At 45.2% G+C, this 25,818-nt stretch overlaps 1 protein-coding gene across 5 annotated transcripts; it reads left to right on the top strand.

Moving 5' to 3' along the window:
• The first annotated feature begins 5 nt into the window (after positions 1-5).
• Sdr9c7 (short chain dehydrogenase/reductase family 9C member 7) lies at positions 6-20,561 on the top strand. 5 transcript variants are annotated; one of them, XM_047549396.1, is made up of 8 exons: positions 6-747; positions 1,983-2,025; positions 3,031-3,190; positions 7,957-8,187; positions 10,007-10,049; positions 10,984-11,242; positions 11,787-11,950; positions 19,057-20,561. In XM_047549396.1, the coding sequence occupies exons 3-8, from the start codon at positions 3,074-3,076 to the stop codon at positions 19,272-19,274; spliced, it is 1,032 nt and encodes a 343-aa protein (XP_047405352.1). In that variant the 5' UTR covers positions 6-747; positions 1,983-2,025; positions 3,031-3,073; the 3' UTR covers positions 19,275-20,561. The 5 variants fall into 5 exon arrangements, with proteins under 5 accessions (XP_047405352.1, XP_047405351.1, XP_047405350.1 ...); XM_047549395.1 differs by having other exon boundaries at positions 2,826-3,190; XM_047549394.1 differs by having other exon boundaries at positions 6-845; positions 2,826-3,190.
• Positions 20,562-25,818: the final 5,257 nt, after the last annotated feature.

The raw sequence follows: 25,818 nt of genomic DNA, 5'->3' as shown, positions 1-25,818 counted from the left end.
TAAAAACAAAACAAAACAAAAAAACAGTTGTCACCCAGGAGACTCTGAATGAAGGTTTCCAATGTGTGTGAGTGTGGTGGAGATGGGGGATTTGGAGATCACTAAGGAGTGAGAGGACAAGGAGAAGTGGTTAGGAAAAAAAAGTCCTCATGTCAAGGCATTCTTTTGAAATCCAATGGCATCTATTGGAACTGTTCATGCATGTAGACCAACAGTAAGAAAACTTAAGACGTTCATGCCAGAGTACCTAGTGCTGGTCTGCCTACTACAGCCTTCTGGTCTTATGTCCTCCTATCTGAATAGAAGTCGGACTTGTTTCCTCCCAGCATGTATGTATCTTCCTCTATAAAGCTGTGTGGTTCTGCCTGACAACTCCCTTGGGTCTGTGCTGCCTTCTCTGCTAGCATCAGGAGATGCAGGTGATGAGCCCCCTCCAAGACAAGTATATCTTCGTCATGGACTGTGACTTGGGCTTTGGGAGCCTGCTGGCCAGGCAGCTGGACACGTGAGGCTTGAGGGTACTTTACTGCCTGCATTCCTGATAGAAGAGGCAGTGGAGCAGCTGAGTGACCAGATGTCAGACAGGATGGAGATGGGGATCTCTCTGGATGTCACCAAGATAGAGAGCATCACTGCAGACACCCAGTGGATGAAGAAACGTGTGGGGGACAGAAGTATCACCCAGATTCCTAATGTGTCTGCTGGTTTCTTTTCTCTGTGAAGGGGATGCCTCCTGGGTGTTTGCTGGTAAGACTCCACAACTGTTTGGAAGACTTGAAGTAATATCTGCTTCCTTCCCCTCCTCCACATGTCAACTTGAGATAAGCAGGAGAAAGGCTGGGCAGGTAGGCATGAGGGGTTTGTGGAGGGCCTGAGAGGCTGGACAGATGTGTGCTTTATGCTGTGGGCAGTGCAACACCTGAGAGGGAACTGAAGCAGAGGAGCCACTTGGGCCAATCAGCATCCAGGGACCTTGCTGACCGCAGGGTGGAGAAGCTAAGACCAAAGGCAGAGATGTTCCCCAGAAGGCAATTGCAGGAGCCCAGCTGAGAGAAGAATGGAGAATTTTCTGGGACAGGAGAGGAGAGGAAGAGGACTGAGGAGTACAGAGGGCAGAGTTTTGTAATTCATGGGATGTGAGGGAATTGGCAGAAGATAACTCTTAATTATCAGTGCCTTGAAGCAGAACAGGCAGGATTTAGAGCAGTAAGCTAGCATATGCAAAATACATGGAACGACATTTAAACATCTAGAGGTGCTGGGTGTGGTGGCACATGCCTGAAATCCCAGAGACTTGGGAGATTAAAGCAGGAGGATTGCAAGTTTGAGACCAGTTGTAGCAACTAAGCGAGACCCTGTCTCAAAATAAAAAGGAATGGGAATATAACTGAGTGGTAGAGCACCCCTGGATTTGATCACCAGTACTGGGGGGAAAAGCACACACAGGAAATGCCATCATCATGATTTTCTCCCCTATGCTGTATTTTCTAACTACTCAGGCCTCCTAGCTTATCTCATTCCAATCCTGTTTGGGGCTTTTATTGAATTGAATTTATTTAGCATTTTGTCTTGCCTTCTCTTGTGGTTTGGATAAGAGATATCCCCCCAAAGCTCCTGTGTTAATGCAGGAATATTCCAAAGTAAAATGATTGGATTATGAGAGTTGTAACCTAATTAGTCCATCCTAGTTGAATAGACTAACCGGATAGTAACTGTAGACAGGAGGAGTATGGCTGGAAGAGGAGGGTCACTGGATTGTTCCCTGGAAGGGTTCATCTTCCGTGCAGGCCCCTCCCTACCTCCTGCTTCCTGGCCACTATTAGTGGTGCAGTGTTCCTCCTCCATGCCCTTTGACCACGATGTTCTGCTTCACATTAAACCCAGAGTAATGGAATCAGTCAGTCATGGACTGAAACTCTGAAATCATGAGCCAAAATAAACCTTTTCTCTAAATTGTTCTTGTCACGTTTTCTTGGTTGCAGTAATGAAAACCTGACCGACCAACTCAGAAACTGGTATCAAGAGGTGAGAATTTTTCTGTGATTAGATTGACCATGTGGTTCAGAAGCCTTTGGAAAGGGTTTGTGGGAGGAGTTTGGAAAAGTTTGGAGACACATGATGGAGAAGTTAGAATCTTGTGAACAGAGCTTAATGGGCAATTCTAGTGGGAACTCAGAAGACCAGAATGCTGATAAGAACGCAGACAGTATAGATTGTGCTCATGAGGTTTCACAGAAGAATAGAAGAATAGAGACTCTACAGGAAATAGGATTAGATGCCATTGTGTGACATTCTGACAAAGAACTTAACTACATTTTGCCCATGTCCTGAGACTATGTAAGGCTGAATTTAAAGGTGGTGTACTATTTTGGTGCAGGAAATTTCAAGGCAGCACCACATTCAAGCAGTGGCATGGATTTTGCTGGAAGTTTTTAGTCAGATTTATTGTGAGAATCAGAAACAGAAAGCAGAGTTGATCAGGAAAATGTCAAGGAAAAACTTGGGGTCAAGGAAGTTGTGGTTTTTAAGGAGACATTGGAGAGATGCTGAATACTTTGCACAGATACATTAGGAAAGATGGTTTGAGGGCTTCTTAAGAATTGGCAAGACCATATCTATCACATATTCAAGGGTATAAAAGTAAAAATTCATTTGAGAAGAGAACCTGGGGGAACCCTGTTCACACAGGAGGGTCTAGGAAGTTGTTTCACCATGTTCAGCTGCCCAGACACTCAGTGACTGCTGCATCAAAATCCCAAGGGGCCCAACTACTGCTAAAACTGGTGGCAGATGTTGGCACTGCCCTTGTGGTATTGGTTCTGCAGGAATGCAGGATGCTGTAGGTAAGGGGTCATGGAGGCTTCCATCAAGATTTGAAGAAAATCCTGGGATGCCAGGAAAATTGCAGCAGAGTTAGAATCATTGACTGCCCCCAGAGAGGGCAGTGCATGAAGCTTTGAAGGTAAAACCAAAGCTGGAATGGAGATCCCAAGAATTCAGAGATGCCTGTTACATGGACTATCTGCCTAGGAAAGCTGCTAGCTGTGGACAGAACCAGCCTAAGAGAGAGGCCATGAGTGCTGCAACCAGCAAGTCCAAAGAGGTGGGAATGCCCAAGTTCTCTGAAGAAGACATCTTGCTACCATGTGCCCCAGATGCTGGAGGTGGAGCTACAGGAACTGTTTACCCGGTAGAGTTTATGTTTTGTTTTGGTCCCATCTCTTCCTTTAAAGCCTCGCTTTCTCCTTTTTGGAATGGGAATGTTTATTCTGTGCCATCATATATTGGATAGATGCAACTTGCTTTTAACCATTGCAAGGATTCACAGCCAAGTTTGACTTGAGTCTCAAATGAGACTTTGGGCTTGGACTTTGGGGCAATGCTGGAACTGTTAAGATTATGGAAACTCTTGGAGATAAATTAAATGCATTTTGCATTGTGAGATGAACATGAACTTTTAGGAACAAGGGATGAAATGTTATTGTTTGGATATGAGGTGTTCCCTAAAAGCTCTTGTGTTATTGCAGGAATAGTCATAGATAAAATGATTAGGTTATGAGAGCTGCACCTAATCAGTCCATCCTAGTTTGAATGGACTAACTGGGTGGTAACTATAAGCGGGAGGGGCATGGCTGGAGGAGATGGGTCACTGGGGGTTTGCCCTAAAAGGGTTCATCTTACCTTCTTTCTCTACTTCCTGGCTGCAATGAGTAGAGCAGAACTTGTCTGCCATGCCCTTCTACCATGGTGTTCTGCTTTATTTCAGGCCCAGAGCAATGGAATCAGCCCACAATGGACTGAACCTCTGAAACTTGAGCCCAAATAAATTTTTCCTTCTCTAAGTTGTTCTTGTCATGTATTTTAGTCACAGCAATGAAAACCTAACTAACACACCTTCCAAGGCCTCTGAAATCCTTGCCATCTGCTTTTCTGTCTTGCAACAGGAAACTTTCCTTTTTGGGATAAAATTGGCCATTACTGAGCCAGACTTCCTCAAGACCAGCATAACCAACATTGTGAGGCTTGTGGGATTCTTACAGGAGGCATGGGAGGACAGTACTAAACTGGAGGTCAAGGTGATCTGTGGTGAGAAGTTTCTGGCATCTTGTGATTGAATTGTACATAGAGGGGAGAGAAGCAGATTCTTTATCTGGCGTTGGGTCCATCCTTTGCACCTCCATTACCATCAGGGTCAATCATTCCTGTTCTGGCTCCCCCATAAGGTAGGGATATTTAACCCCATCCCATAGTGCTGTGGTCAGCTGATCACCTAATAAAAAGGTCTAATCTTATAATTGGGACCACTATTTCATCTGAACCTTCCAACTAAAGTTAGAGAGGGAAGACATGGTGAACTCATAGTCAGATAGCTAGGTTTGAAGATAGCTGATTTTCCTGTGCATAGCTTTTTAGCAGAGACCTTCAATTTATGCAACCAAGATATTCCCAGGATGACAGCCAGATGTGCCTGAGTGTGGAACAGTTGTTCCTGGGGTAAGGGTTGGGGCACTTGTTGGGGAATGTGGATAGATTAGATTTGGGGCATATCATTGTGGATCCAGGAATTCTTAGAAACTTTCCTACTAATTTAGAGCTATAAGTGGAAGTAAAAGAATGTGCATTCTTTTGTCATCCAGGACACACCTCAACATATTTGAAAACATTTGACAAAAAGCAGGTTGAGGGCTTGGGAGATAGCTCAGCTGGTAGAGTGCTTGCCTCGCAAGCACAAGGCCCTGAGTTCAATTCCCAGTGCCGCAAAAAAAAAAAAAAAAAAAAAAAAAAAAAAAAAAAAAAGAGCAGGTTGAATCTGTCCTTGGTGACACACTGCATGGAGTATATGCTGACCCCCTGTTTCCCCTACCACTACCACACATACCTGTACTCACCTGGTTGGGGCACCAAGCTCCCCTACCTCTCCATAAGCTACCAGCCCACCTTCCTAATGGAAGCCATGGTCTACTGAAACTCTGCAAGGTTGGTCAAGGCCTTATGAAACCAAGACTGGGGTGTTTGGAAGGGTCTAGTTGGGGTGCTAGGTGAGAGGTGATATGTCATGGAGTGGAAAATAGAGTGACGGGAGGGATAAGCTCAAGTCTCCAGGATTACATAGGTCACCCTATGTGAGGGGGGTCCCTCGTCACCTATGCTCCAAGCTTTTCCCTGGATCATTAATCAGGAATCTGGGAATTTTAGGAAGAATGAACCACCTCTTGGAGTTGAGGAATGAAGACTGCCTATGTTGGCATCCTATTTCCCTAAGCAGTCACTCAAGGCTCTGAACCTCATGGCCCGCCTGCCACATGGAGGAATACACATTTTAAGGAGGCATGAGCATCGTGGGGCAGGAGTTCAATCTACACCTGCACTGCCTTGAGCATACCTCTTAGTGTGTACTTGGCATGGCCAGTCTATACCCCACACATTCTCTACTCAGGAGGAAATGAGCTGGAGGAGCTAAGGGCTTTACTCCTTGTGGACATGGAGTGGAGTGGGAGGGCAACCACCAGACCGACAGCTGTTAGGTGGCAGCTCATCAGGTCACCTGTCATCTGGGAGTGGGAGGCATCCACATCCCTGCATGTGGTCCCCCAGCCCTCACCCCATCTTCTTCCAGGCCTGTCTTTTCAGTTTAAGCCCAGCAGAATACTGCCTTGGTCAGCAGTGAGCAGAAAGAAAGGTCCAGGAAATGAATGCATCAGGCCCAGGTCTACTTTGAGCCAGTTTTGAGTCATTCTTCTCCAAGGGCAGAACTAACTCCTAGATCTCGTCTGCATCTTCAAGAACTGGGAGGCCCACTGTCTCTGGGCCTGCTCAGCCCTTGGGGGGCATTATCTAACTTTTCCCAGCCATAACTTCCTTGTTAACACAACCAGAAGGCAAAAAGCAACTGAGGGATGCTTGCCAGATCCAGTACAGGATGTGCTGAACTGTGGGGAAGGTATGAAGTAGGTCAGGTTTGCCTGCCACCACTCCCTCCTCCATTGCCTGTGCGTTTTGGGTTTGCTCTTCAGAGATGGGTTTGTGATCTGACTCCACACACACTCCCATCATCCTCAGTTCAGAATGACCAAGGTCATTCTTTTGCTTTGGGGCCTGGCCAGAGTTGGTAAATAGTGGAGCATAGAGCTAAAACCTCTGTCCTAGCTGGCTGTGGTGGTGCACGCCTATAATCCCAGCAACTCCAGAGACTGAGACAGAAGGATTGTGAGTTCAAAGCCAGCCTCAGCAACTTAGCAAGGCACTTAGCAACTTAGTGAGACCCTGTCTCTAAATAAAATACAAAAAAGTGGCTGGGGATGTGTCTCAGTGGTTAAGTGCCCCTGGGTTCAATCTCTGGTACCAAAAAAGTAAAAAGTAAATAAAACTTTTCTTTCTAGGGAACTTTGTGGCTCATTTCTGTGTCAGACAGGGAACATGGAGGGGTAAGCTGTGACTAGGCTCATCCTGATGAAAGGTGACCCTGGAGGTTGAGCCAAGAAACCACCCTGGGCTGCAGCATCATTCTGTCCTTGCTTCTTATGTAATCCTGGGTGTGGCCCCTCACTACTCACACCTACCTGGTTTCCTTATTCCTTTGCTTTACCAGCTATCTTCCTACCCCTCTGTGAGTTCTCTGCCCCATTGTCTGGAATTTCTCCTTCCCCTCCAAGTCCTGACCCTGTTACTCGCCTCCTCTTGTGCCTCTTCCCTCTCAGAGTTAAGGACTCTGCCCAGGCCCTTTCATCAGCTGCCCAGTGAACTCACCTCATACTCAGTGATGCTTGGATCAAAATGATCCCTTCCCTGCCCATGCCCAAAGTCTTGCCTACTGACTTCTCTTGCCACCTGTGGTTCTACCTGTCACTGGTCCCCTACCTTTGAATTGTTCTGACTCCTGACTTCCATTCAATTACCCACTGAGTCTCCTGGTTTTAGAGTCTCTTCAGAGTGCCCTCCCACTGTCATCCCACCTTCAGGCTCCTTGCTTCATCAGACTACCTGGAGTGTGAAAGAAAGTCCTGGGAGGTGAATAGAGGATAAGTTTCTTTTTGGGGAGCTGCTATGCCCTTTGTCTTTGGCCTGGTCCCCAGCGAGTAGGAGTGGGTAGAATTCTGGACTGGTTTGGAGTGCAGTGGGGACTCCTTGCAGATGACCTGAGTATTACTCCACGAGCCAGGCCTTGATTGTCTCAGGTCTTTCTGCTTTCTGGAAGTTGGGGCTTCATATCCCCATCCTCCCTAACGGGAGGACCTAGTTCCCTCTGACCTCAGGACAATGGAGGCCCACAACCTGAGAAAACCCTTTGTTTTTCATCATCTCTTATGGATACTCACTTAAGATCTCCAAAGAGTTGATGATCTGGACTTCAATTTCTCTTGGGGTTTGGAGGGGCACTGCCTAATTTTGTTTTGAATTAATGAATACATCTTAATGTTTTTCCTGAAAATAAAAACTAAATGTTTTCATATGCCTATACTCACAGCAAATTATTTTGATCCCTAGACTGGTGGTGGAGCTTGGGTGGGGCTTTTCCAGGGCAGGGGTCCCTAGGCTGAGTCTTCCTTTCTTATTTGCCCTCTCATGCCATCCATGTGAGCTTCCTCCTAGCACTCACATTGCCACTGGGGACTTTCCTATTTTGGGCACCTTCACCCATCAGGGCAGGGGGAGTGAGGGAGGTAATCACCAGGGCAGTCAGAGGTGACATGCTTCAGGTTGGACTTGAATTTCTTGCATCTTGGCTAATTGGTGGTGATGTATCCACCTATAAAGATGACAGAGTATTTCAGGCAGGGCCCTGTATCTGTTGCAAGTAGTAGAGACTCTCCTTACCTGTGGGTTCCAGCAGACTGTCGCCTGGGACCCAAGAACCAACCTGTCCTGCTGTTTCCTGAGCCTTGACCTTTGCCATCAGCTCCCCACTACCCAATGGCAGCACTCACGGACCTCTCTTTTATGTATCGCTGGTTCAAGAACTGCAATCTGGTTCGCAACCTCTCGGAGAAGTATGTCTTCATCACTGGCTGTGACTCGGGCTTTGGGAACCTATTGGCCAAACAGTTGGTTGATCGGCGTATGCGAGTGCTGGCTGCTTGCCTCACTGAGGAGGGGGCCCAGAAACTTCAGCAGGATACCTCCTACCAACTGCAGACCATCCTACTGGATGTCACCAAGACTGAGAGCATCAAGGCAGCAGCCCAGTGGGTGAGGGACCAAGTGGGCGAGCAAGGTGGGGCGAATGGCATTCTTCGGCTTTCTCAGTTTATGATGTTTCTGCATCTCTCTGTTTCTCTCTCTCTCTCTCTCTCTCTCTCTCTCTCTCTCTCTCTCTCTCTCTCTTTCTCTCTCTCTCTCTCTCTCTCTCCCTCTCTCATCATCTGACAGTATTAGGGACACTGATGTCCAAAGGGGATGAGAGAGTTGATGTAGGGAATTGGTAGGGAACCAGGGCTGGGGCCTCTGGCTCTGTCAGATTGGAAACCACGGCACTGTTTATCCTGTTCACATGAAGAGGTGATTCCCAAGAAATAGTTCCCTCCCAGAAACTCAGGGATAGGGAAGAGGTCCTGACAGGAAGCAAGGGAGGGAAGATGTTGTGTTCTGTATATCCAAACCTCTAAAGATGGAGATGCCTCTTGGAAACATCAATAGTCCTACCAGCTCCTACGGAAGTGTAAACACATTTCTTGTAGTGCTCATGCTAGAGGAAGAGGCAAAGGGACATAAGGTTGGATTCCATGAGTGGGGGCGTTTGCTGTTGTTGACTGTCAGGCAGCGAGGGGACAGATCTCTTCCTTACCTCACCATGGATATTGGTGCCTATATCAGAGTGGCTGCTTGCACTGAGAAAGGAGACTGTAGACTGGGGCTGAACCAAGAGTGGGGGTGGGCCCTGCCAGTGAACTTCCAGTACACAGGGTGTGGGTACAGGATAGGGAGGAACAGGATAGCTCAGTTGTAGAAGCAGCAACCTTGAGGAAGTCCTCACTCCAAAGGAAATGAGTCTAGAACCTCAGTCCAGATAAGAGCAACAAACGCCTGGAACCCAGGAGGAGCCAAAGAGTAGCTCCTTGTTTTACTTTTTTCCTTAGCATTTATTCCTGTCCAACGCAATGCAATACTTATTTTTCTTATTGTTTCCTGTGCTAGCATAGTTTCCTGGGAACAGGATTTTTTTTTTTGTCTCTTAGTACATGTCCTTAGCAAGGGTGAGCCTTTCTCTGTGCCAGGCCGCCTCAGTCAACTCCCTACATTCAGCCTTGAGCCACTTGTGTTCATGACTTATTGAGTGTATTAGTCTCCTATCGCTGCTGTAACTCATTCACACAAGCATGGTGACTTAAACAACACACATTTATTATCTTGTAATTCTGGAGGAGACAAGTCCAAAATGGGTCTCACTGGGTTACCTTCAAGGACTCAGCAGAGCCATGCTCCCTCTGAGGTTGCGGGGAGATCCATTTCCTTGCCTTTCCCAGTTTCTAGAGAGTGCCTGCATTCCTCAACACAGGGCTGCTTCCTCCATCTTCAAAGCCAGCAAAGTTGGACTGCGTCCTCTTCTCCCTTTCTCTATCTCTCTGGTTCTCTCTTCTGCCTTCTTTTACTTAGAAGGACTCTTGTGATTCTTTTGGGCTCGACAAGCAAATCTGGGATAATCTCCCCCGTAAGGTCAGTTGATTAGCTACCTCTAGTCCAACTGCAACCTCAATTCCCCTTTCCCATGTAACCCCACATATCACAGGTCCCTGGGATTAGGAATCTAATCCTAGCATCTGGGATTGATTATTCTGCCTAGCCGTGGGCAACATTCTTACTCTAAGAAGCACTGGGTACTGGGGATGGGGGAAGGGAGACAATTCTTACCTGCTTTCTCAGTGCCTCTGAGAGTTCCTGAATAGGAAGTTGGCACAGCCCTAAAGATCTGCTCTGACTATTCTCTGGTTACTCTTTGAAGATAAATAAATAAATAAATAAATAAATAAACAAATGAATAAATAAATAAAGTTGTCCTGTTCCCCAACAGGTAATGCATTCTCTGCTGGAGCCATTTACCAGGACAATCAGAGGTAGTAGTGCTGTGTCTCCCTTCTCCACAGGCAGAGACCACTGGGTTTTATGGACTCTGGGTCTCACGAACCTCATTCTCCTCTTTAAGGCCAGAGTCTCCCCTACCTAGAAAGGTTCCAAACCCTGCTAGTCAGTTAGTCTTCTCTAGTCTCTCTAATTGCAAGAAAACAGGAAGATGGAGGGGTGTGGCTTAGGTGGGGATTTGGGGGAAAGATGGCCAAGATTGATGTTCACATCCAGATCTGCCTCAGGAGCAAATGACTGTGCTGGCAGAGTACCTTGAGGTGTTGGTCAAGGTTGAATGACCATACTTACCACTATTTTTCTCCATTTATATATGACCCAATTTAAATAGAGTCCTTATCACATTTTTCATGAATGTTTTATATATTTATAAATATGACATTTTCTCTCTGGTCTGTGAGCTCCTCGAAGGACAAGACCCTGTCTTGTCCAGTTTCTGTTTCCTTCACCTTTTAAGTGGCACAGAGTAGACACAGGATGAATGGATGTGTAGAGGGTAAATGAATGAATAAGCGAACTGATTTGGTAATAAGTGAAATGGAGTTGGTTTCTTACACTTAGGTGAATAGAAAAAGGAAGCCTCTTTGGCAAAGGAATTCAAACATGAATTAATTGATAGGAAAAAGGTATCTCCTATCCTAGGGCTAATAGCTTTGGTGCTATTAGCCACATGCAGCCTGGGTCATGACTGGTACAGAGCCTCAGCTAGTTGACAGACTACATCAATCAGAAAAAAAGTGCCCCTTCAAGGGAACATGAGTCAGTAAAAGGCACAATATCCTTCAGGCTCATGTAACTCCCAACTCCCACTCCTTGATGGCCCTGAACAGGTAGGTCATGGTCCCTGGTGCTTTCCCAAAGACACTGCTGATTTTTCTGTGGTTCTTTCTCTCTCCCTCTCATCCCTAGGCCTCTGGGCACTAGTGAATAATGCTGGTGTGGGCCTGCCCAGTGGTCCCAATGAATGGCTGACCAAGGAAGACTTTGTGAAGGTGATCAATGTGAACCTGGTGGGACTGATTGAAGTGACCCTCCACATGCTGCCTATGGTCAAGAAAGCCCGGGGCAGGGTGGTCAACATGTCCAGCTCTGGTGGTCGTGTGGCAGTCATTGGTGGCGGTTACTGTGTCTCCAAGTTTGGTGTGGAGGCCTTCTCTGACAGCATCAGGTGACTGGGCCCTGGTAACAAATGACCTGGGTGGAGGTCTTGGGTGTTTTAACTCAGGAGGAGAGGGTGGGGTGATAGCAAATGGACAGGGCAGTTCTAAAACAAGGAAGCTAAAGCAATAGCAAGAGGGAGGCTAGACCTTTGTAAACCTTCCCCAAGAATCAAGAAAAGGGATGAGGAGAAGTGAATGGAGATAGACCCTCCAAGGAGGATGCAGGCCTTGTAGAGACCACCTCCCTTTCACCAGGTATGGTACTGAGCAGGGGGCTAAGATTGAGAAAGACCTGGTGGAAGACAGGGCCTTGGCCTAGATCCTCCATTACATCCTCCCTACTGGGTCTGCCTTATGCAAATTGCCCAGAGACTGCTGGACCAGCTTAGCAAAGGGCTGAGGGCTTATTTGCATGAAGGCAGTAAGTGTCTGGGCCAGCAGCAGGGGGTGGAGGGACCTCCAGTTTCCTGCTGAGACAGGTCCTTCCAGAGGTGACTCTCCCTGATTACTATCATCTTGAGGCCCAGACCAAATGCAACTTCAATTTCCCAGGCGTGAACTCCACTACTTTGGGGTGAAGGTCAGCATCATTGAGCCAGGAAACTACCGGACATCCATTCTGGGCAAGGAGGGTATGGAGACACGCATGCAAAAGCTATGGGAGCGACTCCCTCCAGAGACCCGGGATAGCTACGGAGAGGAATACTTCCGCATCTGTGAGTTCCCCAGGTGGGAGTGGGGTCTCAGAGAGGGGCAGGGAGATCTTGGGGTCACTGACCAGCTTTTAATTTACAGATAATGGGAAAGAGGCTCAGAGGGACTCAGGGCCCAAGGCCATACAGCTAGTGGCAGGGCTGGGGTTTGAGAATAGAAAAGACCAAGTGGAAGATTTATGGGGGAGTCAGGAGAGATGCTGCCTACTCCTGGTACCTGCCCTTGACTATCACTGTGCAGGTTGAGTCAGGTGAAAATGTACTGAGATAAATATAGAGGAGTGTTTAGGAGCATGGCTGCCTGGGTTGGAGTCCTGGTTCTGCCTCTTTCCAGCTAGGAGACTTTGGACATATTCACTAGTCTCTCTATACTTCAGTTTTCTTATCTGGAAAATGAAGCTACTGATAATGCCTATCTCTCAGGGTTGCTATGAGGATTAGTATGTGTTAAGCGTCTTGCACCAAGCACTTGTTATATAAACAGGAAAATGAACGCATGAGTATTTAGAAGGGAGGGTCTCTAGGAAACTTTCTTATCTCCCTGAGCTAGGGGTCTCCTGTGAACCTTAGGTGCTTAGGAGGATGGAGGAGGAGGTCTCAGCTCTTTACTGTCCTTCCCAAATGTGTGCCACTGGTCCAGTTTGGGGATGAACAGAGCCTCAGCCTTTGGGGAGCATGAGAGGGCATGGACTGAATGTGCAGTTGGGGGAAATTGGCCAAAAGCTTTGTGGATGCATCTACTGGAAGAAAAGAGAAGGTCATTTTGAGGACCAGAGGGCTCTACATTCACTCAGAGAATCCAATCTCAGAGCTGAACCAGTTGGTTTCAGAAGAGTAGAATTCACTAGATTTCCTAGTAGCTCCCAGGGTCTGGAGAGAGAGCAGGCCCCAGTGCCACCTCTGTCAGCAGTAACTGGCTGGTGCAATTAGCATGCACCTATTTGGCCGGGCATGTCCCTTCTCCGGTTCCCTTTCTGATGATGCCACCAGCCAAGAGAGTAGGGCTGGCCCTGTGCTGGCTCAGGAGGAGTCCCTGAGTCTAGAGTGAAGCAGCCATACATCTAGTCCAGCTCCTGCTCCCTCTGAGCCTCAGTGGCCTTGTCTCATGTCTCATTATCCCAGATTTTTCTTTTTTTCTTTTATTTGGCTTCCATGTATATTCCCAAGAGGCAATTTTCTGTCACAGTTAAGCTCTTAGACTGAGAACCAGGCTACACATACACACACACACACACACACACTTGTAGAGTAGTTCCTGGTGCCTGGTAAAAATAATTTGATTTAAAAGTTTGTGGTGTTTTTTATTATCTTCCCTTAGACTAAGTTTAGCCTCCTTTTTTTTTTTATTACAATGGTATCTACAAGGTATAAGTTCTTATACTGCAAAGAGATTCTTAAATTATAATTATCCAAAATCCATGGATGTGTTAGTTAGCTGTCTGTTACTATAATAAACACCTGAGACAATCAACTCATAAAAAGAAAAGGTTTATTTTGGCTTAAAAGTTTTAAAGGTTTCAGTCCACAATCAGTTGGCCCTGTTATTGCTTTGGGCCTGTGGCAGCACATCACGGAGGAATCTCATGGCCAAGCAAAACAACTCACCTTGTGGAAGCAAAAAAGAAGAGAAAGAGACTGGGGTCCCATGATCTCCTTTGCAGGCATGCCCCCAGTGACCTAAAGACCTCCCAGAAGTACCCACCTCTTAGTTTCACAGCCTCCCAAGCCTTTGACTCAGTCGTTGACCCATGGGTCTTTGGGGGAAATTTCAGATGGAAACTTTAGCAATGGGCAAATGTCATCACTCAATCAAGCCTGGGGCAGGTCTGCAATTATACAGAGAGGGTTATTTTAGTGACATGCTCTCCTGGACATCGCACATCAACAGAATTAAAAGCCAAGAAACAAAAACCAAGAAAGCTATTTCTTCACTTCATACACCTTTCATTGCAAAGTTGCGGTGCGAGGTACTACATGGGGCTGGGAGTTGGAGTGGAGAAAGCAGTGTGATTTTCCTTCACTGCCTGTAGCTTTACACCCAGTAGGGGAGACAAATGTTAGTAAAAACGCACATATTTAATGAAAAACTGCAGTCAAGTGCCATTGAAGAGAAAGCAAGGCTATGAAAGAAGAGCAGGGTTGGGAGTTGAAACCCCAATTCAGACTATGGCATAGGGAAGTCTTCTCTGAGTTGCCTTAAGGAAAAATAAGAGTTAGGCATTGCTGGAAAGTGGAAAAGGGACTGGGAAGGGAGATTTTTGCAGGAGGGCTCTGAGGCAGGACACTCTTTTGGAGGAACTTTAAGGAAGTCAGTAGGTGGGGAGCAGTGAGGGATAGTTGAGGGGCAAAGGATAAATTAGAGCATTAAAGCACATTGAGAAATAAGGATGTGATCTGATTTGTAGCTGGGCAAGACCAATCTGATTGCTGCCGTGTTCCAGGCTAGATAAGATGGTGCTTTGAACTAGAGAGGAGGTAGAGGATGTAGAAAGAAGTTGCTGGATGCCAGGTGTATATTAGACCAGCTGTTCTGGGAAGAGAGAGAGGGAACCATCAAAGATGAGTGCTAGGATTATGTTGAAGAATCTGGTGAATGGGGGTATCATTCACCCATTGATTTAGGGAAGACTCAGGAAAAAAATCTTTGGAAATGTGTTCCTTAAAGAAAATAATCTTTCGGTTCTGGACATATTAGAATTCTGTGAGGAGAAAAAAAATACCCCAAGGATTTACATCAGTTAGGCTTTCTCAGTTCCAAGTGACAGAAAATCCAACCAAACTTAATGAAGCGGAAAAGAATTCTTTGACTCACAGGCCTAAAAAGTTAAACAAAATGGACTTTAGGCACAGCCCCATCCAGTCCCAAAGTGATACTGTTAGGACTTGGTTTCACCCTATCACTTAGTTCTTCTTGTTTGCATTGACTCTGGACTCCAAACTCTCTTTGCTTTGGAAATATCATGGTTGTAGCATCTCCTTACCTCCTTCCAAAGTGAGGTCTACTGGGAATAGGTACAGTTCTTTCTAGAAGTTTCCCTGAAAATCCTAAAATTCATTCTAATCTGGAAGGCCTATGGTGGCTGGATTAGAGAAAACTGCAGGATGTTCCCAACCTCCAATCAACCTCTGTGCCCAGGGGAGAGAGAAGGTCTCATTGGCTCAGGCCAGGTCACGTGCTCTACCTAGACCTAGGATTCAGAGTCAGGGAATCATGGATCCCCAAAGGGAAATCTGCAGCTGTTGGGAACAAAAGGACTGGATGTTAGTGGGGGACAGGGGATATCATAAATCCTCTGTGTGATTGCTCCCTAAAACTCCTTTAGCAGAGAGTGGTTCAAATTATTTATGGGCTACTGTGAGGCTGTGAGGCACAAATTCAGTCACGATCTGGAAAGTTCGTGAAGTCACTTCCTAAGTAAGTACTCAGTAGAGGCAAGGACTGAAGAGTCTCTAGTGCTATCTATAAAGGAATATGCAGGAAAACAAATTTCCTGTGGAAACCACTTATCGAAAGGTTGTTATTGCTGATCACAGTAACACATGCCTTTAATCCCAGCAGCTTGGGAGGCTGAGGCTGGAGGATCGCAAGTTCAAAGCCCTCACTCAGTAAGACCCTATCTCTAAAATACAAAATAGGGCTGGGGATGTGGCTCAGTGGTTGAAAGCCCCTGAGTTCAATCCTTGATACTTAAAAAAAATAAAAATAAAAAGATTTTAAAAAGCTGGTATTGTTATGCTGAAGAATACTAAAGACAGGGCTTATGAAATGCCATAGGCTGATTCATTTGTAGTCCACCCCATGATTTCAGAGGAAAAATTTCAGGCAAGTGTCAACCACTTTAGATAAACATTTCCCCAAGTGGTTATACTCTTAATTTTCACCTCAGTTACCTAGTGATTACAGGGTTGAGACAGGGCTCTGAGAATCTGATAGGGGAGATCCAAAAGCAAATACAACACCATGCAGAGAATCATCAATAACGGGCATGCATGGGAAGCAACAGTTAACAGGACAGAGACTAATTCCACCGTCACAAAAGCCTCACATGGGCAACAATGTGATGCCTCAGAGAGTTTTTTTTTGTTTGTTTGGGCGATACTGGGGATCGAACTCAGGACCTTGTGTTTCTGAGGCAAGCACTCTACCAGCTGAGCTATCTCCCCAGCCCACCTCAGAGAGTTTTGAAGAATGAATAGGAGTTCAAAAAAGGGAAAGAGACAGTAGATGTTTCCCACAGAAGAAGCACAGGTGACATCTGGAGACATGACACAACATTGCCTTTGCAGTCAGTGTGGTTCCAAGTCTGGACTCCTGCAGTCCCTCTGATCATGTTACACAATTCTCTAAATTTCAACTTATTCATTTAAAAAAGTATGATGATTCCTCCTCTACAGACTGTAGAACTAAACCAAAATGTAAAGTAATCCCCTCAGTCATAGAAAGAGCTCAGCAAACCTTAGGCATTGCTATTATTACTAGTCTGGCACAAGTGAGGTATGGAGGGGACTGGGGCAGGAAGAGACTAAGGATCAGAGCATAAAGGACCTTGTTGGTGTTTACACGGAGGGGTGTGGATATCAGCCTTCTAAACAGCTATGAGCTAGGTGTGGCAGGAGGATCATGAGTTTGACACCAGCCTGGACAACTTAGTGAGACTCTCAGCAACTTAGCGAGACCCTATCTTAAAATAAAATAGAGTGAGCTGAGGGTGTAGCTTAGTGGTACAGTGCCCCTGGGTTCAATTCCCAGAGCCGCAAATAAATCAGTGAATAGCTTTGGAATGATTGGTCAGAGTTGTGTGCTCTGGGAAGACTCCACCTGGGAGGCTATTGTGGATCCTACAAAGGAAGGATGAAGACATGAAGTCACACATCATAGTAGTTATGAGAAGTTGGAGGAAAATAGTGGGACAGACACAAGAGATATTTAGGAGATATTTAGGAGTGGTCATGCAGTGCTGCATTACACAAATGGTAACCACTTGCTGTGGCCAACCAAACAGGACCCTGGCTTGTGAACCCTAGGACCAGGCTCAGATTTTTGTTTGTTTGTTTGTTTGTTTTGTGGTACTAGTGATCAAATCCAGGGCCTGGTGTATGCTAGGCAAGCGCTCTACTAATGAGCTACATCCCCAACCGTTTTAATTTTATTTTGAGACAGGGTTTCACTAAACTGCTCAGGCTGGCCTCAAATTTATGATCCTCCTGCCTCAGCCTCCCAAGTATTTGGAATTACATGTGTGATAATGTCCACAGCTCTAGGAGTCATTCTTAACTATACCCAGAGTAGAACTCTATTGGAAATGGCTTGTTGATAGCAACTGACAGGAGCACCTTCCCAAAGAAGTGGTGCTCAGAATCACAGGGACAAGCACAGAAACAGAGATCACCATTCTTGTGCTAACAGCCCTGAAGCTAACACTCACCAGGCGTGGTTACCTCTAATGCTTATGGGCATAGCCAAGGGCCTAGTCTCTTTTCTCATCTGAACTCTGCTGGGAGGGCATCAAACATTCCCCTTTTAACCCCTCTGCTTCTTCTTGGGGAGAGTCTGCCTGAAGCCTAGGACCTGTCCCTAGCAGAGGAGAAGGGGTCAAAAATTCAAATGTTGGGGCCAAATTGCCACTTTATTGTAGACTCTCTTCCTTAATTCTCTCAGGAAGAAAAACATTTTCCCAGGTGCCCAAATCCAAAGCCCACATTCTTCCCCACCATCTAGGAAAGTGACGGGCTAGATGGGAACTTGTGTTTCCCTTTCTGCTCCATGCCTAGCAGGTGCCCACACAAAACAGGAGCTAATACATATTAGAGAGGATGATGGAAGAATGTGCTTTGTGTCAACGCCCACCTTCCACTTATACACCAGTACCAGTCTCCCCACCCCCCATCTCCTCCCGTCAACTGCCTCCTTCCTTCCCACCTGGGCCTTGCTGGTGGTAGACTTGGGGTCAAGCCCAAGGTCTGAGGCTTCCTGGGACATAATCTCTCTGTAGACAGTCTGCCCTTAAGTGAGCGTGGTTCCTTATAGAACCCCAAAATGCAGTTTTCTCTCCAGGAAATGGCAAGGGAATTCCTCAAAGTCTGGGGTGCAGGGAACTTGAGTGACATTGCTCTATCTTCACCAGCCACCCACAGGGGTCCTGATCCCCAGGGGATGAACTCTCTGCCTACCTGGACCATCCCCAAGTTGGGACAGCTTTTGTTCACTGTCTGATTTCCAGTCTAAATCCTTGTCAGGGAAGTCTGACTCTCAGGCCCCAGTTTCTCTGGAGTCCTTGGGCTCTCTTTACTCTGACATGCCCCTGTCCTAGAATCCCAGGGAGGGTCTGGCAATGCATCATATGGCTTGTCTCCTATTTCTGTTGTGAGTCTCAGCGGGCTTCTACCACTGGAGCATCCTGCTCCTGTCTCCACACCTGTGCACACACTGCAAACAGGAGAGCCACCCCTGTCTTAGAGCTCTTCAAGGTGCCTTCTGTGCCTGGGTCATTTATGTCCACAATAACTTTATAAACAAGACAGGGCAGGATCACTATTTTTAATAACTTTTTTTCCCTGCATGTTTTTGTAGAAAATGTGGAAACTCTAGAAAGTACATAGAAGAAGGAAACAAAATGAAAAAGCCTAAGAATCCCACTACCCCATTGCCTATCCCGCAATTAATCATTTTTGCTATTCTCCAAGGCAGGTATCATTATCCCTGTTTTATAGATAATGAAAGTTTAAGCCCAAGTTCATACAACTGTAGTGGCACAGTCACATAAAGAACTGAGGACTAGGGGTATAGCTCAGGTGGTACGGTGCTTGCCTTGCATGCACAAGGCCCCAGGTTAAATTCCCAGCACCACAAAAGCAAAACAAAACAAAAACAAAACAACAAAAAAACCCTGCTCTTCTCATTGCTATTCTAGTGCAATGACTTGAATTCAGTGCATAACTGTAAAATTGAGGAAGATGAATTGTAATGATCTTATAAATCGGTGTGAAAACCTTCCTGAAGTGTTAGGCCAGGGATCTGATGGAAAGGGAGCTTGAACAGAATTCAGAAAAATAACAGAAACTTTCATCTTATATTATGAAGAATAACAGAACCTCTTACCCTCAAACAGATACCGACAAGTTGAAAAACATGATGCAGCTGGCAGAGCCAAGAATCAGGGACGTCACCAACAGCATGGAGCACGCCATTGTTTCCCGGAGCCCCCGCATCCGCTACAACCCCGGCCTGGATGCCAAACTCCTCTATCTTCCCCTGGCTAAGTTGCCCACCCCTGTGACAGATTTCATTCTGAGCCGGTACCTTCCAAGGCCAGCAGATAGTGTCTGAGCTGGGGAGGCTCAAAAGGTGGCCTTTAGGGGTGGGATAAAGGACTGTGGGGTCACATGAGATGATATCAGACATCCTGGGGTATCATCTGCTAAGGACACTGTACTAGGCTGACACCCACTGCTGGCAAATCTACCAGTGACTTCCAACAGAAGATAACTGCCTCTTCCCAACCACTGGGGCCCCAGACACTTGAGGTGGCCTTGAGAGACCTAAAGCATGGCCCCAAGGGCCTGTGTCACCTAGGCAGGATACAAGTTTTTCTAGACCTGAAAAAATCAATGAGGGAAAAACTGGCTCCTGCTGAATCATGAACTGTCACCGCCTCTGGGAAATACCATGGGGTAATCTAACCTATGGGGGCATCTCGGCCACCTACCTGTGGTCTCTAAATATGCGCTAACCTTATCCACATAACCCATTACTGACGTGTACAGCAGGGCAGTCAGAAAGTGTGGAAGTACATCCTACAAAAGTTTAAAATAGTTTCTCTCTCTTTACATTTCTCTATTGGTAGGTGATTGGGATACACATTAAATAACATTCATTTATTTAATAGCCATTGATTAATTCTTCAAATATTTATTGAGTTCCTACTACATACCAGGCACTGTGAAGATGTTGGGGGGTATGGAGATGATGAAATCATGGTCTTGGTTTCTTATTGTTATTTTGTGTTTTGTTTTGTTCCACCATGATATCTAGTAGCAGAGACCAGACAGTGAGAGAAGGAACAGAAATCAGAAAACAAGTATTTATATGGAGCCTGGGGATCATTGTGCTGTACAAACTTGGCTGTACATCATAGTTACCCAATTATTCCTGGGCTCCAGTGTCAGAAAATCTGATCCAGAAGACCCAGGAAAGGGCTTAGAAATACATGTCTGTAACAAGGACCCATGATTCTGATGCACTTGGGAGGCACTGATGGTTCCATAGGAGAGTAACTAATGCTCAGACGGGGAAGTGATTTACCCATGGTCCCCTAACTTAGTGCTAAGATAGATAGACCTCAGATTCAGATTTCTAGTTCAAGTTTTTTTTTATTATTTTTAATTACAGTAGAATCAATTTCTGAAATCAACATCACCAAATAAGTAATGGAACTAAATTTTTTTTAAAGAGCCTTATACTGCTGGGTCATATGAAGATGTGTTGAAAAGACTTCTGATCTTGATAAATGGTCAGGTAATAAAGGTTAAATAGGATATTTTAATTTTTAAAAATCTTCAACTTATGTCTCTTCAACATCTGACTGAACTTGAAAATAATAAAGTGTGACTTAATTATATCTGCAAAGACTCTTTTTCCAAATAAGGGGTAACAATCGTGGGTCCTAGGGATTAACATATAGACATATCTTTGTGAGGCCACCGTGCAACCCACTTCTCCTGGCATCAGGTGGAATACACTGAGAAACAAGTAGCAGAAAAGTCAACTCGAGTGGCTTAAACAACAGAGAGTGAGGGCGGGACCCAGTGGCTGAATGATGGCGTGGAGGTGGTGGGTTGGCATGGAGGTGGTGGGCTGTCTCTGTTTCTTCGCTCTGCCTCTCTCAGCTCTGATTTCATCCTTCCTTCATTGCTGTGACATGATGGCTAGTGGCAGTGGGAGCTCTGTGCTTCCCCATCCTCAACATCAGGGAAAGAAAGAGCTTGCTTTTCCATGGCATTCAAGATGGAGTAAGTTGCCTTCCCAGAGTCCCCATCAAGGCTCACCTTGAATCCCACTAACCCAAATTGGCTCAGGCTTGTCCATCTGTGAACGAGTCACTGATTGGGTCAAGTTGCCAAGAATTGTTTAGATTAATCATGGAACACAATGGAAATGTTGGGGAGTCATTCACAATGCCAACTACACAGGAAAATATGAAACTCAGATCTCTATGCTATTGAGAGGGTTGGAAAAAAAATGTCAACATCTGCAGACAGAAAACCTCTCCTAGGGAGAAACTTCAGCTAGGTAATTTTCTGAGATATTAATTTACGTTTTTCCATTTGCTCCTTGTTTTTTTATACACCCTCCCACTTTTTTTTTTCTATTTCCCCTTTTCCACCCAAGTAGATAAGCAATTTGATACTTCACCAACGGTGAGATGTTTAACAGGATAGTTCACATAAATTTCTTGCCCCTTCTCCAGCTTTAGCTTTCCCTGACCCTAATATGTTTTTAAAGAAATTACAGAGTTTGGAGAATGAAATAAAAGGTGGTGTTTCTTGGGGGTGCATAGAGTGTCTCAGAGAAACAGGGCCTTTCCTCTAAGGCAAGGAAATTCACTTTGGCTAATGAGAGAAGAGGGCGAGTTTTTGAGTTTCCAAAGTTCGAGGGCCTGGGGTTCACTTTCAGGAAGCACTTGGAAGGGTGGCAAGACGCAAAGGAATGAAAGCTGCATTGTGTGTTTAGGCAGATGAGACCCTGGCTGACCTCAGAGCAGACTCATGTGTCCCACCAGGCATGACAGGAAGGCAGTAGAGATTCACCAGATAGAAGAGGCACAGAGACTGGAGCAGCAGTTACTAAGTGGTAACCTGTGCAAGTAGAAGAATTATTATTATTCTTTTTTGTTGGTTTGTTTGAAGGCCACCCCTCCAATTCATTATTAATAGTTGAGGTATTTTTTGCATTTGTTACATTTTTATTAATTTTGTGTTAGGACTTTGACCTTTGTTGTATTATAGCTCTTATATTTTCATAGAGATTTAAATTGCCTTTCCTTTTCTTGTTCACTTATCAGCTTCTTAATCATCATAAAAGCAGGTGAGTAATGTTATCTGGTTTACATTTTTAAAGGAGCACTGTGGGGGCTCTGGAGAGACTGAATTGAGGGGACACTGTGGAAGCAAGAAGACCTGCAAGGAAGCAATTGCATAACCAAGCAAGAGGCGATGGTACTCTGGGTTAAAGTGGGAATGATGAGAATAGGTGAAATCAGCATTTAATTTGAAGTTATAACCATTAATGGATTTGAACTAGTCTGTCAATAAGAATTATTCCTTTTATATACCAGGCATGGATCTAGAGATTCTGGAGTTGTCCAGGTGGATAAGACAGAGTCCTTGTCCCCAAAAGTTTATATTTTAGTGGAGGGAAGAATTCAGCAATACATGTAGAGAAATGAATGAAATAATTGTATATACTGGTAAGTGCCATGGAAAAGAGAAAATGCAGAGTGCATGACCAGGAAGGCTGGTTACCTTTTCTTTTCTTCTTCTTCTTCTTCTTCTTCTTATTATTATTATTATTATTATTATTATTACTATTATTACTATTTTATTAGTGTTGCTGGGGATGAAACCCAGGACCTTGCAAATGCCAGGCAAGCCCTCTACCACTGAGTCACACCCCAGCTCCTTACATTTCCCCTCCACCCAGCAACAATATTAAGGTAAAATTTACATAAAAACAAATGCATCCCCTTAAGTGTACGGTTTGATAAGTCTTGACATGTGAATACACTTACCACCACCACCAGTCGAAACATAGACCATTTCTCTCATCTGAGGAGGTTCCTTTATGCCCGTTTGTGGTTGATGTCCCTCTTACCCTGGCTTCCGACCACCACTGACATGCTTTATGTCACTACAGATTCATTTTGAGTCTGTTTTTCTTTAAAAAGATCACTTTCGCTGGGGGATAAATTGGAATGAATTAGACTGGAGGAGTACAGAGGACAAGTCTAGTGATAATGAGAGACACATAACAACAAAATTATAGAAATAGTAATAATAATTAGCTTATAATGGACATCGACTGAGTCTCAAGCACTGTGCTTTGTATCCCATACATTATTGAATCATTCCCAAAGAAAAGGGAGACAGGAAAACACCATGTCCCTCAATACCCCTTTTCTGTTCCCCAAAACCTAACCAAGTTAAGGGACTAATGAGAGCAAGCCTAGGCTGGAAAGTCCAGATACATAATATCTTGAAGGATACTACTGGCTGTCTCTTATGCACACTGGGACCTAGGGCAAGTTAATGTTGTCTGTAGAAAGCAATTTCTTGCATGTGCACCATGCAAGTTGGTCCTGGGGATGCTGGTCAACAAACAGACTAAGCAAGTTAATGCTGATGATGTCACTGCTCCTGCAGCCCAACATATAAAACCCCGCTCTGAGTGGAGAGAGGTACAGAACTGAGGGCTCTGTGGAAAGTCTAGCTGGCTGCCACTAGACAAAGAACGGAGGTGCAGGCTGTCAGCCTGTTGCCACTGAACTCTTCTTGAAGCAGTCACTATCTCTTGTAAGCTTTCCCCAATAAATCACAAGTCTCAGATGCCATTTTGGGGCATTTTCTTTGCCCTCTCCTGGCATAACTGGGCTGTGGACATGACAATTACCCATTTAATTTTATTTAATCTCTGCAACAAGTCCTAGGGGTTTACTTTATTTCATAGAGGAGGAAATCCAAGACTCAGAGAGGTTAAGAAATGTTCACAAGATTACACAGCCTGTAAGTGGCAGTCAGGACTCCACCCTGCACGGTGTGTGGTTTAGCACACTCTACAATAGCAAACACTTGCACAGTGCTCACTGCATGCCAAACACTGTACTAAGCATTTTAATCCTCACAACAATCCAGACAGGTGGGTATTATTATTCCAGTTTTAATAAGGAAGAAATAGAGGCCCAGAGAAGGTATTACATACCTGATAAGTAACTAGCAGAACAGGTTCCTCGAGTTCTAGAAACCTATTTTTTTACCACATCATCGCTTTATTTCACACCCACATTTGTAGCAGGGTTTTCTAGTCAGAAGACCACAAAAAGGCTTGCTTCTATTTCCATGAAACTTCTGAAACCTACCCTAATCTTCCTGGCTTGGGTTCCTCTTCCAGCTCTTTCTTTGTAAAAACAGGGGAGTCTTTGCCCTCCAGGGTCCTCCTTTTTACCTGTGGGACTTGCTTGCTTTCCTTCTGAACCCTAGGAAGTTCCCCAGTCTCCAGTGAATCTCTCCGCAAAAGTGAGGGGAGGAGGGAGGAGGGAGCAGAGCCCAGATTGGGAGGAGGGTTGCTGATCCCGGGTCTGGCAGCCTGTTTTGTAGGACAGTGTACTTGGTGACTCTGCCCCCAAATAGATACAAAGAATGTTAATGCCAAACTCAGAGCAAGAAACAAAAGGTTTGTTTTGGAATTTCTGACACGGAACCGATGGGGTGAGGATTGAAAAAACTTGTGCATGTGTTTATTTAATAGTCAAGGAGGTGTTAGAAATGAACTGCAAGTAAACAATTTTCAAAGGCAGAATCGTCAGAGGGCTTTGAATGTAAGAAGGGAAATGTCAACACTCTCTATTTTGCTGGAAAAGGAAAGATCTAAATTTGTCTTTCTACTGAAGGAGAAGAAGGCTCTGGGTGAGGATCTACTGCCTTCTGCACTGTGAGAGGAAGGTGATGGGTGAGCCATCTTTGAGGCAAGTGACTTAATCATGAGATGTGACTTGGCCTTCAGGAAAAGCTGGACAGGTGAGGCTTGAGGGTACTGGCTACATGTCTGTTGTGGCCGAGCAGTTGAGGAACCAGAGGTCAGACAGACTAGAGACAGTGATCTTTGATGTCACCAAGACAGAGTATTGTGGCAGTGGTTGAGGAAGCAGATGGGGGAGAGAAGTTTGACTTTGATTTCTTTCACTTAATCTGAGTCCCCTCTTATTCAAAGTACTGGTCCCCAAGACTCCAAATAAGAGAAAGACACTATTAAGTTACAAAATTTTCCCTTAATTCACTTTGATGGGAGGAACAGAGCTCTGCATCCCGCACAGCAGCCGATTCTACTTAGTCATACTCAGTGGTATATAGCCGTGGGTGTATGCCTCCTATAAGTACAAACTATTCAGTGATAATTAACCTCTGCAGAGCACATCACAATTTTACAAAGTTTTTTTTATATATGTCACCCCATGTCCTGTTGAAAGACATTTTATTTCATCCCAGATCATCTGAGAATTTTTGAGTGGGTCTTGCATCGGCATTCCAGGTCTTTGTTCATAGCTCTGGAACATGTTGGTGAAATGGGAAATGGGAGTTACAGTCCAGATACCTGTGATAAAAATGTGGCTCCCCTCTGTGTGACCTTGGGCAAGTCACCTAATTCCTCATGATCCAGTGCCTTTCTCAGTTCAGTGGGAATAACAATGTCTTCCCCTAAGGGCTATGGTGAAGCATATGTGATATAACACATACAAAACACTCTGTGAAGGGCTGGAGCCAGAAAAGGTAGCTGGAGACTCACAGTGCTAGCTAGAGAAATAGCGTTTTGTCTTCTGTACTATGTAGAGAAGAGATTGTTTTCTTGCTCTCTCCCAAATTTCCTTTTTCCATCCCAAATCCACCTTATTTCTGGGACTTTGGTCCTCAGTCTACTGAAAAGCATCTAGCAGATTCTGATCTAGAATTAGAAGAGGAAGGAAATTGTTGGCAAGGAACTGCAGATGTCCAGTGGTGTTGGCTCCAGACTTTTGTCATAGGAGGGACCATGAGAGGCAGTTGGGTGGGAAGGGTGACTAACTACTTATACTGGTGCTGCTTTTGCATAGCAAGCTGTATTT

Source organism: Sciurus carolinensis, chromosome 4 (assembly GCF_902686445.1).
Source record: "Sciurus carolinensis chromosome 4, mSciCar1.2, whole genome shotgun sequence".
NCBI classification, from domain to species: domain Eukaryota; kingdom Metazoa; phylum Chordata; class Mammalia; order Rodentia; family Sciuridae; genus Sciurus; species Sciurus carolinensis.
Note: the sequence above shows the minus strand (reverse complement) of the source record. Positions and strands in the feature narration are given on the sequence as shown.

What these genes read in the sequence shown, in the direction of transcription:
- Sdr9c7 (XM_047549395.1), top strand. Translation starts at nt 3,014, where the DNA reads ATGGACTATCTGCCTAGGAAAGCTGCTAGCTGTGGACAGAACCAGCCT. An exon ending in CTACAGGAACTGTTTACCCG is followed by an intron (nt 3,191 to 7,956) that starts GTAGAGTTTATG and finishes CGCTGGTTCAAG; the next exon opens with AACTGCAATCTGGTTCGCAA. An exon ending in ATTTACCAGGACAATCAGAG is followed by an intron (nt 10,050 to 10,983) that starts GTAGTAGTGCTG and finishes TCTCATCCCTAG; the next exon opens with GCCTCTGGGCACTAGTGAAT.